The following is an 18,231-nucleotide window of genomic DNA, read 5'->3' on the forward strand; positions in this document are numbered from 1 at the left end:
CCATTTTGAATGAAAACACAAATCAAAAGTGATAACACCCAAAAAACTGCCACCACTCACACTGCAAAGCTATCACACATTCTCCAACTCTAGATATGCCTTTCAAAAAATCGCTATGAGCTTTGCTCTTTTCAATCGTCTGGTACCGGTGGCCCAAGATTTGGACCAAAGCTGATAGCCTATTACTCCTGGGTGGGGACAAGCAATGAGTAACAAAGTGCTTTTCCCAGGGGCACACGCACCACAACCCCAGGCTGGACTCGAACCCACAACCTGCAGCTTTACCCGCAGACCACGAATCCAACGCCCTTAACCACGAGGCCACAGCACTCCACACTCCTCTTGAAGCAGGACAGATCATAGGTTGGAGGGAAATAAGCACCAAGCAAGGAATTCCAAAGAGATGCAGCACGTGGGAAAAAAAGCTATTGCAATATATCTTTTTGTTCTACATCTAGGTATACGGCAACAGTAGATGGATGGGAACAGACAGAAAGTCAAGCTTCTCTCTCAAACAGGGCTGACCATCGGTGGAAATTGATACAAAATCCCACTTTTCTTGAAAATGACAGCACACCAGGTGCCGTTATTTCACAGGATGCTTGAGACTATTATTCACTAACAGTCAAGATAATTCATAATAACTTGGCAGTTTTGGTTTTTGATGTTTGCAAATGAAAGGCGCCATGACTAGTTCCTGATTGGTCGATCCATGGCAACAATGTGGTATTATTAGTTATCCCGCGAGTGCGAGTGGAACACGGAATAATGCAGTGTGTCTGTGTCCCACATTCGGCTGAGTGGTATGTGGGACACAGATGCACTGCATTTTTTGTGTTCCACAAGCGTGAGCGCGATAACAAATTTATCTTTCAGCAAACTTGAGGCACAGTAAGATGAAACACACATGCCGCTGTTCATGTTCGTATGGAATGGCGCGCGCATCTTAGAATAGTGCAATATGCGGAGTGCAGTATGGACTGTGGCCGTGCTACATTGTTATATGTAGCACGGCTTGTTGCCATGGATTCACCAATCAGGATCGAGGATTCAAGTTTATTTGAAGATAATATCTCATATACCAAGGTCCATATCACACTCTGCCTATCATATGGCCCCAACCATCGCTGAGAACAGACAGTTATCTAAAATACTACATCCACTTAACAGCTGCCAGTTGGCTTTTGACTTCATGCATATGCTTGGGTACACTACATATATCTGTGCATTACTTTCCCCTGACAGAGCTGGCACTCAGGCACTCCCTGTGACCTATGGGTTCTATGCATGACAGATTCTACAAACTGCACTTTGAGGGTTGAAAAAGAACAGCTTTTTTTGGTGGTTTTTCAGCATGGAGACACAATACATTGAACAGCTCAGTGGAACGATGTCAGCTATAAATTATTAGCCCTTAAATTTGGTCCAGTTCATGAAATGATGGCAAATGATCCTATATGCCTTGAACTCAGCTTACTTTCCCGGCTGGTCCTATCTGATTTTGGCGAGCGCTGTGGCTCGTCTGTCGGTGTTCTGGAAGATGGCCCGTATCAGGCTCTTCACGTCACTGGCGCTGAACACCATAGCGAGTGGTCCCTGGAGTGACGGAGAGAATCACAGTCTCAAATGTTTAAAGAGCAACTAGACAAGAAGAGGAGTTCCCAACATAAACAATGTTTTTAATTTTAAAGTTGAGCAAAGAAATTGACTGGAGCAGGGGTTGAACCTGTGACCTTCGGATTGCCGTTCCGGTGCTAATACCAAGTGCCCCCCCTTGCCCCCCCCCCCCTCGTGACGCCCATGCACTTCTAGTTGTTTGAAAAGTGGATTTGTGGGCAATTTATGAGCAAATGAAGCATAAGCTTGCAATGGTAATCACGTATCGTTCAAGCAATGCATTATCGGTCGTGTCCATCCTCTGCAACAATATATACAGAGATCATACACTTTTCTAAGCTATGGAGTAGTCTGCTACACACCTAACAAAAACCACAGTGATTCATTTTTTTAATGTGAACTAATGCACCTCTCAACGGTAATGTGTGGTTTGCATTCAACAGAATGTGCTTGTTACAAAAAAAACAAAACAACATTTGTGTTTATGTTTGGTATGCACAAAGCAACACACTGTGCATTAATCAACACATGATATACATCACTTCGTGGGCCACCTAACATCTTATCAACAAATTCTGCAACAACAAACAAATTAGATTCAGGAATTGCTTTCTTACCTCATCTTCTCCTGGTTTGATCAAGTGTGGAATTCTGTCTTGCAGTCCCGAGAGTAACGAATGTAACTGCTGCGCATCATCAGCTGAGATGTCCTGTCAAGTTGAGCAACCAAAAAAAATGTTCTAACCAATTAGTGGCAGTATTCCACAAGGACATCACAGACGAAACAAGTGTGAGTGCACAATAAGCTCTGGTCACCTAACATGAAATGATTGTGCATAAAAACAAGCCCAGGCAGCCATCTCACGTGAAAATCACGAGCTGAAAATTGACCAAAATAAGCCCCCTAAGTTTCCCATCAAAATAGCGGGCTACACACTACGTGACTATTAACATTATTAAGCATTATCTTGCCTCCATTTTACAAAATTTTCATAAACAACTTTACAAAATGTTACAAACAATTTTTGTTAACTATATCACTGTTTTTGTTTGCGAAAATGTTGTAGTTACATTATATTGGAAACTTAGGGAGCTAGCATTTGCTCAATTTTCCGAGGACAGACATATGCAAAATAGATGCGCATATGCATCGATCGAGACAAACCTCGTTTTCCGATAACTTTCGTCAAGAGTGCATTTACTGACAACGGCATGGTATTTTGTCAATTTTTGGTCAACGCTTTTTGGTCAATTTTTGGGGACAGACAGACAGACCGACCAACTGACCACCAAGTGACATGTAGAAGCTCCTGCCACAGCTTAAAAATAGTCCCTCAAACATGCTGAGTTAGGAATTTGTTGGCAGCCTATGCACTCCATGCACAAGTACCACCTCCACACTTTCAAAAGGAGAGTTCAGGGAGACCACTGGGAGGGACAATCTAATGCATTGCCAACGGCGCCTGACGCCCATGCCAAGACGCCAGAGGTTTGTACAGAATTCAATCAGTTGTGTGTTCTTGACGACATACCTGCATGAAACAGTCAAATACTTGAGGGATCTTCTCACCTCAAGTGACGAGACTTTCTCCACGATGTGCATGAGTACCGTGTTGATGAGTGTAGACATGGCCTTGGTGTAGATGTTACTGGGGAGGATGTCGGTCCAGACTCGCTGGAGGTGACCCAACTGATGGACAACCTGCAATGGGATAAAGACAGGGATGAGATTGCCTCTGAAAGATGCATTCCTTTCGAGACCGGTAATGTCTTTCTCTCAGATTCAAAAGGTCTGATTTCAGACAAAATCGTGCCTGTTAAAGGCTTAATATACAACATTTGCTTTTGCTGTAATTTTCAGAAATGCAAAATGGAGGATTTCTTTAAAGGATATGGCCAGATTCCTAGCCCAAAAGGCAGAGGTGAAACTTTACTTTGACTTCATTTTTATCAACAAAATTGAATATTTGAATATTCTTATGTGGAAATCCAAGTCCGAGATAAGGCCGAGTAAAAAAAACAAAAATAGTTTATCGTCCGAGCCCTTTGAAAAAAAATCAAGGAGGCGGGCACCCCCCCCCCCCCCCAAGATGGTTGATTTTCCAAGATGATGAATTGATCGATGCATTTTCTCGACTCTTTTGCTGATACAAAATTGTGTCTGAAGGAGCTGTCACCCCTTCTACAAAGGTACAATTTCATTAGAAACAAATACATTGACAATACATTTGTAAATTATTTTGTAAATATATGAATAAAAACAACACAACAAAGGAAGCGAGCAGGAAAAACCCAAGTGGGCCATGGCAAGAAACTGGTTTATTTTTCACTTGGCCTAAAATTTTTGATTGTTGCCGAACCTACTTGTTTAATGGCCCTCTCACATGCCAAGAAGTTGTCGTCAGTCGCTACTTGGTCAAAGCCCTCAGCACCAGACAGACTCTCCACTAATTGATCTCGCTGAATTCTCTGCAACATAGAAGCAGTAACAATAACACGATCAGGAAGGTTATTTTGCTTGAATGTGCACATTTGACATCACATAACATTCAAAGCCAAATTCGCTGCAGGTGACTTGATCTGCAACTCCTGCGGTCTGCAGCAAGAATACCTGCTGTGATGTCAAAACTTAGGATTGGCGAATCCAAGAAAGATACACTGGCCTTAACCCTCACCCTCCAGGGTAGTCAGGCTAGAAACCCTGCTAAATGCAGCAATGTGTAACACTTGTCAAAATGACATGTCTGCTCTTTCAGCAAGATCTATCAGGTCAAAAATCTCCAGTCAAAACTGCCTCCGAGTCTGTGGTCACTGAATGCAGCAGGATACAACTGTGGCATTTTTCAATGAGACTAGCTTCGATTGTTTTAGAATTGGCCGTCTATGCAATGGTGTTGGTGGCTCAGTGCAGCAAGGTCCCACAGAGGATTACACCTGATGTACAGTGTTAGGGTTAACAAGCGGCTAAGTTCTACATCAATAATTAAACAAGCTCGATCGGATCTTGGAGGCTGCGGGCCAACAAATGCATGTGCAACTTATTTTGACCTTTTACCCCATAGCTGTAGGTCAGATGAAGAGGACACCAGGGACATTTTTTAATGTTTGACCCACAACCAACATGTTGACAGCGCTACTTTTGTCATTTGAGCTTATTTGGAATTTGACAATATCTTAACCTTGAACCCATGATGACCTTTAACCCCAGTTTGGTCATGTGACATGGTGGGGCTGGGCTACTGATACTTTTGACAAAGTTGGGTTAAAATCTGTCCAAGTATGTAGGAGCAACAGACAATGTCAACGTTTGGTACTAACTAACAAACGAACAAACTAACTAGCGAACGGACTAACGGAGAGACATGATGATTTGTTGAGCTGCTAGCCGTTGCTAAAAACTCAGTGCTGAAGATTAGTCCGACTGAAATATTGGGAGGTACAGTAGAAACCCAACATGTGTTGACTGGGTACAAATGAGAAAAAATAGGCTGCTATTTTTTTTACCATTTGAGCCAAGAAACATTCGGATGCCAGCTTCCTGAAGACAGAAATTAGGTCGACAAACGTGGACGTGCCGTCACAGAGGGGCGGGGGTAAAGATTGACGATACTGATGGCCCAGCGTCAGCAGGTGATGGGCGATGTACATGCAGTTGTTGTGGTGGAGAGCGCACACCTGGGGTAGCTTTTGCTGTTTCACAGGAAAAATGAGAAAAAATAATGCAGAAGTCAAGATTTCTGTAAAGCAATTGTAAGACAATATCAATATTACTTTGGTTGTTGATTTCATCCTTGCTTTAACAAGTTCAAGTTGAGATTATTTTGACAAGAACGGAAGGAAGAGCGGGATATATTTTCACTCGACCTCAAGCCAGGCGGGTTGAAGCCATCACCCACGGGCAGCACACTCATATTTCCAGCCTCGCTTGCTGCAAGCGGGTCGCTGACAGATATTTCCGGCCTTGCTCCCTGTGTGTTTATCTGTCATCTTTGCGTGTATACATGGCGTCCGGCATGAACTGGTTTAAGGAACATGGGAATATTTGCCTTTGGTGGAATTTTTTTTTTGGGGGGGGGGCTCAATATTGCTCAAAATCTTAAGAAGGGTGCATAACAACTAACTTGTTGACATTTCAGCTCAGTGGTTACTATACATTTTGAGAAAACAGAGAAAATGTTTGCACAATTTTAGGGGTCTCATAACTGGATTTCATTGCTAACACATGAAAAATATGTGCCAGCGGGCACACTTTCTAATAGCACCTTCACTGATTATTTTCTTCTGAATGATACCAGGCAGAATAGTTACAATCATAAGTTATTTGGTACCGGTCCTATCGTCACTTTGAGCTAGAATTTTCTCGTTAAATCGATAGGTATCGATAGGAAACCATAGATAAATGGTGGCCTGATGGGCCATATTGGCTCACGACAGACTTTACTTTACTATAAACACATCACATCATGCAGTTGACATGGGTGGCGCAGTGCGTGAAGCACTTGCCTCTCACCGCTGTGGCCTGGTTTCGATTCCCGGATCGGGTAATATGTGAGTAGAGTTGCTCATTAATTCTCTCCTGTGCCACGAGGGTCATACGACGGCTGCTTGAGGCGCTTGTACATAACATGCCTTCGGCTCAACCACGTTGTAGCCGTGTCCTTTACAATTCAGCTTCTGCTGCGAGTAAGGATGATTAGCCCCCCAAATTAATCTATGTCCAACTCACCATTGTGGTGTATTACTAGCAGCTTCTTGTAATGTCTGGTAGGCTAGATTAACAAGACACTCTATGCTTTCACTGACTGCACACTCAGGTAGTGCAAAGATACCCTCGCTGACGTGGCACTTGTCCTGAAAGAAGTAAGAAAGTATGCATTGCAAGTGTCCTCAAGTGAAATTGAATATTTAATATAGGTTCATTCAACACATTTCAACAATAAATATTTCAATTAATGTTTTAAACTTGCAAGAACTCTTAACTCTTTCGCTACGGAATTTAATTTACCTTTTTCGTCCCAACTGGACATAATTCAAAGCTGAAAATTCCGCCGAGCGTCGATGTGGGCGCCGCCATCTTTGAATGTATCTCCGTAAACAAACTGCTCACAATAACAAAAAGTGCACCCCAGCCAGACGGAGAGCCGCTGGCAGCGGCTCGAACTAGGGTCAGAGGTTATACGATATAAATTATGTAGATATGGCCCACGTCATGGGGACATCCTGTTTATTCACAGCGGCGCAACCGAGCCGCTGCCAGCGGCTCTCCGTACGACCTGTACAATTTGTATGAGCCGCCGTGAGCGGCTCGCCGTAGCGAAAGAGTTAAAGGCTGATTAGAATGACAAAATCAAATCCAGTTTAGTCTTGAAGCACACAATTTCCAACAAATTCTACCCTTGGCATCTTGTTTTTGATCTTTGACGTTCTTGTTGTCAACCTTCATTGTACCGACTCTCTTTGTATTGTGCAGCTCTCTCTTCATCAGCTTGCGGGCTTCAACTATCAGCTCTTGACACTTGCAAAAAGGAAATAAACCAAACATAAACAATGTCAGGGATGTAGTCAAGTACATCACAAGTCCAGTCACAAGTCCAGTCACATGTAAATCACAAGTCCAGTCACAAGTAAATCACAAGTCCAGTCACAAGTCCATCACAAGTCCAGTCACAAGTCCAAACAAACTGAATGTTGCTATTAAAGAAATGTTGCCACAACATATTGAGAAGTACCTTAAAAAAAATAATTCACCTTTTTGTTAGCAAAGTGGACATCGACATCTCTGGCGTAGGTCAGCAGTGGAGAAGCAGTTTCTGCAATAAACCCTGAATAAGAGAAATTCTCTGCTATTTCAAATATTCAGCTTCAAGGCAGTGTTTTATGTTATTATTTATATGAGGCTTCCAGCGGTCAAAAATAAATCAGCGTATTGTATGCTTTTGTGAAACGAACCAAGATAGCAATAATTTGGAAATTCTCCGGCGTGCCCTCATCCAGGCATTTTCGCTGGAAACTCACAGTTGTCAACCACTCAACAGAGCGTAGTGCGCGGTACCGTTGAACAAAGACGCCCACGCAGCAAGCATGCAGCGAGCAGCAGGCCAGATATACGTGCACTGTTGTCAACAATTACAATGGCAGCTTCAAATAGTTTGACGAAAAAGGAGAAATGAAGACAGTGTCTTGAATTGTATTTCTAGCGAATTAAGTCAGCTCGATATAAAAAATAATAATATTGGACGGCTTTTGGGGGGGGGATACAAGAATATATTGTCTTCGACTCATGCAATATTGTCATAGCTCATGCAATATATTCTTGTATCCACCTCAAAGCCATCCAATATTATATAAATATTCTGTATGATTATTTGTTTTGGTTTGCTGTGTAACTGCTGACTGACCTGTTTTCCGTAGAGAAGCTTCAAATCCCTTGGTAGCCGTGATGACAGCTTTGTATTCATTGAGCTAAAATGGTGAATATGATAAAATAAACAAATTAACAAATGTTATCATACACTATTTCTGTAAATACATTTTCAAACATGAATATTCACTACACAGCATTAAATGTGCAGACTTCTTTCTTTTTTTATTCATATACACCACAAAATCACAAGTGAATTTTATTGTTTCTACCAAATTGGCACAATTCCATTACTGAAAACCTCCCGGTTCGATTTTCAGTGTTTTAATTTCTAGAATAATTTTTTTCCCCTCAAATATTCCATTTAAGATTTTCAAATAATATTCCAATAAAATAAACTTTAAAGGGGCGCTAGGTCCTGAAATCCCCAAAAATTTCAGGTTTTGGATTGTTTACTTATCCTACAATAAACTCCAGCTAAGACGGCACTCACGGGACCAGAGAATTTGTGACGACTTACGTGAATGTCGGCTTCTGCTGCAAGTCATCATTTTGCCGACTTACACAAATACACAAATTAAATCACAAATACACAAATTAAATAGATCGCGAGGGGAGCTCTCGGAATTGAACGGGAAATTTCACTTTTCATCCGAATCGTAAGCAAACTTCAGCACCTTGATTTTAATCATCGATCTCTCCTTGTACCTCAGGTGGCGTATCTAGTAATTTGAAGGCTGTTTTGAGGTAAATCTGATGTTTTTATTTGCCAAAGTTGTGTTTTTTGGGGGGTCAACGGCAGTCGGCAGAATAGTGTCGCGCGACTTTTCTCATGGTTTCTCGAGAATCGCCACCAAAATCATTGAAAAATTTCATATTTTAGTCTTCATTGTCCTGTTTGAAGTCGATTACTAGCTTCGTGAATGTCTGTTGCATTGTATGAGGTATGAATTATGGAATCTGGGTCAGGATAATATAGGGAAAATGGACCGTTTTTGAAATGCACTGGGGATACAGAGTCCGGGATTTCGGGACTCTTACGACCCGGTACTTTTAACGTAGTTGTGACTCCAGGGGGGTCAGACAAGTGGACCGTTGAGACAACTCGACTCGGGACAAGTCGACCGTTTAGACAACTCGACCATTGAGACAACTCGACCGTATGTATGATAAATGGAAAGACAAATCTACCGTTGAGACAAGTTGACCGTTGAGTCAAGTCGACTCACTTGTTTTGGGGCCTAGTTTTGGGGATAGTACTGGGGATTTTGACGGCGGCTGATCGCCGATTGGGAGTTATGACACATGAGTTTTTTTGTTGCATCTCAAAAAAACCCAGAGCCGATATAGCGCAGCGTGATTGACTGTGTACATCGTCCATTTTTCCGGGCCACGCGCATCCCCGGTCAACATGGCCGTACCGTGCATGGTGACATCGTTTTTGCCGGGCCTGTGCGCACACTCATCCCTGGTCAATGTGGCCGCGCCGTGCACGGTGGCATTGTTTTTGCCGGGCCTGTAAGCCCACTTGCCGCGCTGGTCAATGTGCCCGCGTGCCGGGCCGGGCCCGGTCCTCGCATGCGGGGCGCGCCGGCCCAACACGACGGCCACCGGATCGGAGCGCGCCTCTGTGCATCGAGTATGCCCGTGCTGTGCCCGGGTTCTGCCACAGATTGCAACTTTTTCCGCTCCACGTGTATACATTTTCATTGAGTCGAGCTGTCTCAAGGGTCGAGTTGTCCCGAGTTGAGTTGTCAAACCGGGCGACTTGTCTCAAGGGTCGAGTTGTCTCAACGGTCGACTTGTCCCGAGTCGAGTTGTCTCAACAGTCGACTTGCCCGACATTCGACTCCAGCTCTAATGCGATAGGCATTAGAGCTGAAGTTACTCAGGCTAAGTTACATCATGGGACTATGTCATTGCCAATTACCCCTAGAACTTAGCTGGAGTAACTCCAGCTGACATGCTCATAATATTCATTCACATGTATCGCTGGAGTGTGGTAGCAAGAGACCCTAAAAAGATGGCCTCTCAAAAATTGTTCATTTTCACCTCTAATATCCCACCTCGGATTTCATTTACATACCTCGTAGATTCAGCAGTCAATCACAGAGCCTAATGATCGACTTGAAACAGACCACACAAAAAAACTGTCTGGTGAGGTCAGGAAGATCACTGGTGGAGCTGTTGAGCTGGGAACTGATGTCTCCCTGAATACCAACAAAAAATAAAGATACCAAATTGACTTCTTTTGACAATAAAAAGTAACATCTTAACCAGTTTGCATCAGAGGATGTGATAAGACGCACTGGCTGTTTTTATGCACAGGCAGGGCTGATGGATTTTCTAGGGTTAAAAGGTCAAAATTGCCTCCACTCACCTCCGGGTAACATTCTGCTTTTGCACACACACAAAAGTCTGTGAAGTCATACAGGCCAGACTGTGTGTTGATCTTGAATTGGCCGTTGTGCATGGCCAATTGTTTGACAATTTACGTTCCAGTGCACACCTCAAAGTATTGAACCATATGAGGTTTCGGCACAAAGTGGGACGCTTGGGTAAAAAGAACCCCTATGCCAAATATCAGGCCAAAATATTTCCATGAAAAAAATGCATCATTTTACCAACTTGCTGTGCTCACATTTGTATGGCCCTTAGCACAGAGATTACTCCAGTGTGTGGCCATAGAATAAGCTAGGTTTTTACCAACGGTGCAATAAGTGATAACCACAGACACCAATGCCTATCTCATCAGACAGCCCCACATACCTAGTCTAGGGGCTAGACGTTATTATGGTTTGATACGAGATAACCCCCGCAGCGATAACCCCCGCAAGAGGGAGCTCTCACTCATGACCAACCAATATCACCCACCATCAAAACTTTTTACATGCAGTTTACCATTACTTTTATATAGACATGAGGCTAGGATATTTCCAGGTTTTAGTGAAATTCATCCAATTGCCTTTAAATTCTGTTATACAAAATTACATAAAGACCCTGAGAAATCTTCACCATGGATAACATCGTGAACTCTTAATAGAGCACAAACTGTATTATCATTATCGAGAGTTGAATGCTTAGAAAGCAAACTCACCACAAATCCAAAATGTCTTGGGAGGTTTTGGATCCCAATCTTGAAGATCTCTGAGGTGAAGTGCTGTTGCATCAGATAGTGATAAGGATCCGTTATGGCAGCGCCAGTCACTGGTACGTCAGAGGTGCTGGTGGAATGGTTATCTTGTGGGTCAAGACCTGATGGACAAAAACAAACAAATTAAAAAACCAACTCCAATCAGAGAAAATAAATTTACTTTGATTTTTTTTAAGCATGAGATATTTGTAAGTTTAATTATGAGTTTTCAAGTGAGACACTGCACAACAAAATCAGTTCACACTGACAAACAGATCAATGAATTGCAAATTTTGAATAAGAAACATCCCAAAGTTGAATACTGTTAATATAGATGTACAACAATTGTACACAGTTAGAGATAAACCTATATATAAATATCTTAATTTGGACGGTTCCCAAAAATGACCAATTTCTACAAGCTGCTGTTTTTGTGTGCGTAATTCAAAACTGCCAAGCACAAATAATGCTATGTACTATCACCATTCTGGTATTTGAACTAGTATGCTTTTCTGATACTTGATACTTTATTGATGCCTCATAATATTTTGATATTTTTATTTGCCTTTTTAAATGGGCTTTGTATTAATCAACAAAAGAATGAATCAAATTAGGTTTCGCCCTGCACCAACGTATAAACACTGTATACTCAGTGTGGTACCTCCCGAGTGAAAGTTGGAAAAAAATCACTCGGGTGGGACTCAAACCCACAACCTCCTGCTTTCTAGTGCAGACATCTTACCACTCGACCACCGAGCTGGTTGGTTCAAATCTGATGTACATAGCAGCGGGTACTGCATTAACTATTCATAAGATGGATAGTCGGTGAAGGGCAAAACCCAATTTGATTTACATCACCCCGACGCAAAATTCCATCTTAAGCCGTGTCCGCACTGGACTTTTTTTTGGAAGGTTTTACCGAGATGATGGTAAAATGAGAAATGGTCAAATGTGACCACTGTCCGCACTTGGACTTTCGACACGGGAAATTTTACCCAGACCGCGTGGGAGAAGTGACCGAGCTGTCACAGTCACGTGCACAGGAAATAAAATGCCGATCACATTTTTTTCAGCCCCCGATACGCACAGTATAATATTACACACACCATTAACCCTAACTCCTGGGGCTCTTTTACTAGAAAGTATCCTGAATCCGCCGAAATCCACCAATTTTGTCACGCAAAAAATGCTGGTATCCTGAGTCCATCAGAATCCCCCAGTAAAGATACTGGAGGTATCCTGAATCCGCCAAAGTCCACCAGCAAAACTCGCGCTGGATTCTGGCGGATTCAGGATACCATGGTGGCATAAAAAAAATACAGCATGTTTTTTGCATAGAGTCTTCAAAATCCATCACCTAAATTTCTGGTGGATTTTGACGGATTCAGGATACTATGATCGCATGAAAACTGTGATGTGTGTTGTTGCATGGGATCCATCAAAATACACCAATGCATGGTTCAACTGCTGGTGGATATGATGTGGGTTGTTTTTCCATCCAACTTGGGCTGTGGGGGTAATTGTGTATACTATGATGCTAAGACAAGATAAGTTTGCGGTAGCACCATGTGAATAAATCTCTCTTTTTTTAGTATGTGTGGTTCTGAATATGTGTGGTTCTGAATATGTGTGGTTCTGAATATGTGTGGTTCTGAAAAATATGTGTGGTTCTGAAAAGAACTGGAATTATTCACATGGTGCTACCGCAAACTTATCTTGTCTTAGTATCTTTCCACCATGCAAACCTTCAAATCCTATACTATGATGTTTGCATTGTCTGGAAGGGCTATTTCAATGAGCCATTGTCCGACCCCAGCATTGCTTTGTCTGGATGGGTTATGTACATAATCCATTGTTTATATGCTGAGGCCTAATAAGCCGCAGTCACAAGCTCCCAACCGCCCGGTACATACATTTTTGTACAGCATGTGACAGACCTGGCAGGGCTACAAGCAGTATTTACTTGACCACAAACATAGCCAAAGAGTTATTCTGTGGAGATCCTGAATCCACCAAAGTCCCCCAACAGCTCAATATGGAGGTATCCTGAATCCATCAAAATCCTGCAGCTCCCCTAGGCTTACAATCCTGAATCCATCAAAATCCCCCAGTTTGTGCAATATGGAGGTATCCTGAATCCGCCGAAATCCCCCGAAACAGGGGGGTGGATTTTGATGGAATCAGGTACGTTAGGGTTAAAATGCACAATATAATCGTAACATACGATGTTATTTCATCTTGACACGATAAATCTTGACCAAAATGCCTACTATTCTGACGCATTTGTGATGGACGACATCGAAGCCATGCGGCAGCAGTTCCATCGGTAATCGCTGGTTCCCACCGCATGCTAACAGAATCAAAGCTATGATGTAGGACCGGAACCAGGGACTGCGGCCTACGTACAGTGCCATGCAGACTACACGGCGTAACAGGACGAATTTGGATCGTAGAAAATACAAAACAAACATTGGTGGAGAAAAAGAAGGACTGCAAAGTATTTCCCAGAACGTGATCTTGATATTTTCTGTGAATGTATTCTCCGTTAAAATATATTTATAACGAGATTTTACCGCTCGGACTTGACACACCTCAGCGTACCGGTACGTGTTTCCACAAATTGTTCGGCCACATCACGTGTGGGATCATGCGGTCTCTGTATGCATGATACTCGTGCTCGGGCCGGATCTCACTTTCCTGAGCCGCTTTTACCGACTCGCACTGTCCGCACTGGACTTATCGTCTCGGGAAAAGTGACCTGGTCAATTTTCCTGGGCGCGTGGTCAGTTTTCCTGGGCAGCAATTGGCCAGTAAAAGTAACCGTTGGACTCAGGAAAGGAAATGAGAGGAAAACGTCCTAGGCTGTCCGCACTGGACTTAAAATGGGAAAAGTACCCATAGTCTCGGTAAGTTTGACCAAAAAAAGTCCAGTGCGGACAAGGCTTTATAAAAGAATGAATGTTTTAAGATATGAATGGCTTTGTAAACTTTGCATTCATTCATCAGAAATTCACAAGTTTGACAGTTGAACGAAGGTTCAAGGACAGAGGAAACGACAGACGTGGCGGAGGTGTCTTTATCTTGGTTAAGGATGGTTTCTCAGCCATTGAACTTTCTGAAGATGGTTGTGAATTACTCTGGTGCTAACTACCGCTCAAGCTGCAAGGAGAGGATATCTTCATCTCTGCATATTACAGAGCCCCCGACTCCTACAGGCCAGAATCTCTAGAAAACCTAGACAGAAGTCTGAGTAAATTGCAGGCTCAGGTAAACTCCCCATTCATCATTCTTGGAGGAGACTTCAACATCCCGGGCATGCTTTGGAACTCAAGGACTGGTACATGTATGGTATTCAATCCAAAATTATCAACATCGCAGATGACTACAATCGCCAACAAAAGGCAAATTTTACTACAAGGAGAGACCCAGTTACAGGAACAGATAACATCTTAGATTTGCTCTTCACCACATGTCCAACTCTGGTTTGTAATGTTTACAGCAACTCCGGGATTAGCGATCACGCAACAGTGTTAGCTGACATAAACATCACCGCACCTCGCTCTGTCAAGCCCCCTAGGACCATCTTCAAGTGGAATGACGTGGATGAATCCAAGCTGAAAAAATCTGTCCTCGAGCTTAAGACTGAATTCATGCAGTCATCTCCAGAAACCAGAACAGTTGAGGCAAATTGGAGTATTTTTAGGGACAGGCTGAAAACTAACGAATTAGTACCACAAAAACCAGTCCAGGGACATTCTAGACCCTCATGGCTCACTACTGTCCTAATCCGTTGCTGCAGGAAGAAAGAGCGCAGCTATGTGAAGGCAGTAACAAGCGGTCTACATTCAAACTTTTGCAAAAGCAAGTGAACAGCGAAATCCGAAGGGCTAAACGCACACATTTACAAGAAACTACATCTACAGGTAACCCCCAGAAATGTTGGCGCTACGTAAACAGCACTCATAAAGACAACACAGGGGTTCAGGTTCTAAAACTCAACGGGAAAAATATCACATCTGACCAAGAAAAAGCTGAAACCCTACAAGACCAATTCTGTAGTGTTTTCAGCAGGGATGACACCGATGTGCAGCCAGTTCTACCACCGAGTCCCTACTCAGACTTGACAAAACATCACCGTGTCTGTTAGCGGAGTCCTCAAGTTACTGACGTCGCTCAACTTGAAACTAGCTGCCAATGAAGTTGCCCCAGTACTCGCATTCATATTCCAACAATCACTTGACCTGGGTTCTCTACCATCTGACTGGAAGAAAGCCAACGAAACACCCATTTTTAAGAAAGGCTCTCGTGCAGACCCGGCAAACTACAGACCTGTGTCGTTGACCTCTGTTTGCTTTAAGTTATTAGAGCACATCATTGATAGCCAATAAAAGATACACCTCCAGGAACACGACATCCTGAACGAAAACCAACATGCTTTTCGTAAAGGCATGTCCTGCAAATCCCAACTCGTAACAAATCACCACAGACATGGCAGTACTTGACTTCTCCAAAGCATTCGACATAGTTTCTCATCAGAAACCGGTCCAAACATTAGACTACTACGGGATAAGGGAAAAAACACAGAGATGGATCAGGGAATTCTTAACCAACAGGTCACAAAGAGTTGTGGTAAATGGAAAATCTTTGAAATGGCAAAGTGTCGACAGTGGCGTACCACAAGGCACCGTGCTTGGCCTCCATCGGTTTTTACTTTTCATCGTTGACATTAGCAAATCAGTGACTGGCACAACTCGCCTTTTCGCTGACAACTGCTTGTTATATCAGAAGATCTGCTCATCAACTGATGAACTGATGTTCCAAAAAGACCTGGACAACTTGGCTCACTGGGCGCAAACCTGGGGAATGAAATTTAACTCCAGCAAAGTAACATCATGTGAATCTCCGGGAAGCGGGCCCCCGGCAAAACTAACTACACCATGTTAGGATCCAACCTTGTAGAGAAAACCAACATCACATATTTGGGAATAATCATTCAGAATAACCTAAGTTGGAATCACCAAACAGCACATGCCACTTCCAAAGCAAGTCGTATATTGAACTTCATCAAAATAAATTTTCATTCTGCATCCAGATCAGTCAAAGAAAAGCTGTACTTAGCAGTAGTCAGACCACACCTAGAATATGGCAGCATTGCTTGGAACCCTCACATAGCTAAGAACATAACATCCCTGGAAAAAGTGCAACTGATGAGGGCTGCTCGTTTCGTAATGCGAGATTATTCCAGACTGAGCAGTGTGACCGACATGTTGACAACCCTAGGCTGGTCTTCACTGGAAGAGAGAAGGAAAGTTAACCAACTTACCTACTTACCTACTAAAATAATACACAACATAGTTCACATTAACTCATCATCCATAGTCCCCAAACCAGCACCGGCTCGTAGAATTCACAACCACCAGTTCACAGAAATTGCAGCAAGGACAGACATCTATATGCAGTCATTCCTACCCCGAACTATCCGGAAATGGAACAAGCTCCCTCAAGACACCACAGACGCCCTAAACCACAACACCTTTAAGGATTTAATTTAGTTCCACTTCCCCAAGGCCTCCTTGCTAGACTTCCACGTGGAGTATTCAGGATAACCACCAAGTACCAAGTACCAAGTAAAGGTGCAATGTTTTTATGAAATTGAACCCTCATTCCCCCAATTTAAAACAAGTCAGGTGTGTTTACAAACACAAATGCCCCGCAACCGTGACTGTTTCCATGACATAACACCACTCTAACATCAACTTACATGTACCTTGGTCAAATGGAACGTTCATTGACAGCATTAGTGTCTTCTGTAGGTTTTATATGAATTAATCCCTAATTCCTATGATCTCAGAATAAATACAAGATTTCTATTGTTTTAGCCACTGTGACCTTGACCCTTGACCTTTCGACCCCCAATGCGATAGGCTTCTTAGGATTGCCAAGGACAATCCACAAACCAAATTTGAAGTTCATATGTAAAGTATATCTCAAGTTATCACGCTGACAAAATTTCTATTGTTTCAGCCACTGTGACCTTGACCCTTGACCTTTTGGCCCCAAATGCAAAAGGCTTCTTAGAATTGCCAAGGACAATCCACAAACCAAATTTGAAGTTCATATGTAAAGTATTTCTCAAGTTATCGCGCTGACAAAATTTCTATTGTTTCAGCCACTGTGACCTTGACCCTTGACCTTTCGGCCCCAAATGCAAAAGGCTTCTTAGGATTACCAAGGACAATCCACAAACCAAATTTGAAGTTCATATGTTAAGTATTTCTCAAGTTATTGTGCTGACAAAATTTCTATTGTTTCAGCCACTGTGACCTTGACCCTTGACCTTTCGGCTTCAAATGCAAAAGGCTTCTTAGGATTACCAAGGACAATCCACAAACCAAATTTGAAGTTCATATGTTAAGTATTTCTCAAGTTATCGCGCTGACAAGATTTGTCCGGACACACACACCCACACACCCACCCACCCACCCACACACCCACAGAAGGACAAGGCGGAAACAGTATGCCCCTTCGGCTGCGCCGCGGGGCATAAAAATTACCTGGAAAGCAACAAAACTATTTTGCAGCAAAATTAATTTCACTGGGTTAAAGTATTAAGTTTCCAATAAGCAAGAATGGACAAAATAACATGAATGAGATTACACTTAGCTGACCTGGCAAAGGAGCAAACGTCTTCACCAAGTAAAAGAATAACAAGTCACCTTTGGATTTGTCCTCATCTTCATTGGGAATAGCATCCATAGTGATGGCCACATCTGTTGGCATCTTGACAACATCACCCTCTGTAACTGTGGTTGACGCTACCTCCCCAGTTGGGACATCATCAGAAGTTGATCCCTGCTTCTCATCCATTTTGGTGTCATTACGTTGGACCAAAAACACACTGGAAATATAAAGAAACTGACATAAAGCAGTTGTATACTATTGCAAGCCATGACCAGTGGGATATCTAGGGGGAGGGGTCGAAATTTGAAATCACAACGTGCACCTGAAAATAGTATGGTAACCATATCGTGTACATGTCTCTATGCAGTGCGATGTATATGTGGATACCATACCAGTATGAGATGCGAGCTGTAAATGTCGCCATAACACGGCTGCGACG

The 18,231-nt window shown here is 42.8% G+C and overlaps 1 protein-coding gene across 1 annotated transcript; it reads right to left on the bottom strand.

Annotated features, from left to right (window-relative positions):
* Nucleotides 1-1,482: 1,482 nt before the first annotated feature.
* On the bottom strand, nucleotides 1,483-17,978 carry LOC119718796 (centromere/kinetochore protein zw10 homolog). Its single transcript, XM_038188218.1, has 11 exons — nucleotides 17,769-17,978; nucleotides 8,016-8,079; nucleotides 7,366-7,439; nucleotides 7,012-7,132; nucleotides 6,344-6,467; nucleotides 6,128-6,230; nucleotides 5,122-5,307; nucleotides 3,982-4,086; nucleotides 3,188-3,319; nucleotides 2,235-2,327; nucleotides 1,483-1,596 (listed from the first exon to the last, which is right to left on the bottom strand). The coding sequence occupies exons 1-11, from the start codon at nucleotides 17,976-17,978 to the stop codon at nucleotides 1,492-1,494; spliced, it is 1,317 nt and encodes a 438-aa protein (XP_038044146.1). The 3' UTR covers nucleotides 1,483-1,491.
* Nucleotides 17,979-18,231: the final 253 nt, after the last annotated feature.

Source organism: Patiria miniata, unplaced genomic scaffold, assembly GCF_015706575.1.
Source record: "Patiria miniata isolate m_02_andy unplaced genomic scaffold, ASM1570657v1 HiC_scaffold_7, whole genome shotgun sequence".
Taxonomy (NCBI): domain Eukaryota; kingdom Metazoa; phylum Echinodermata; class Asteroidea; order Valvatida; family Asterinidae; genus Patiria; species Patiria miniata.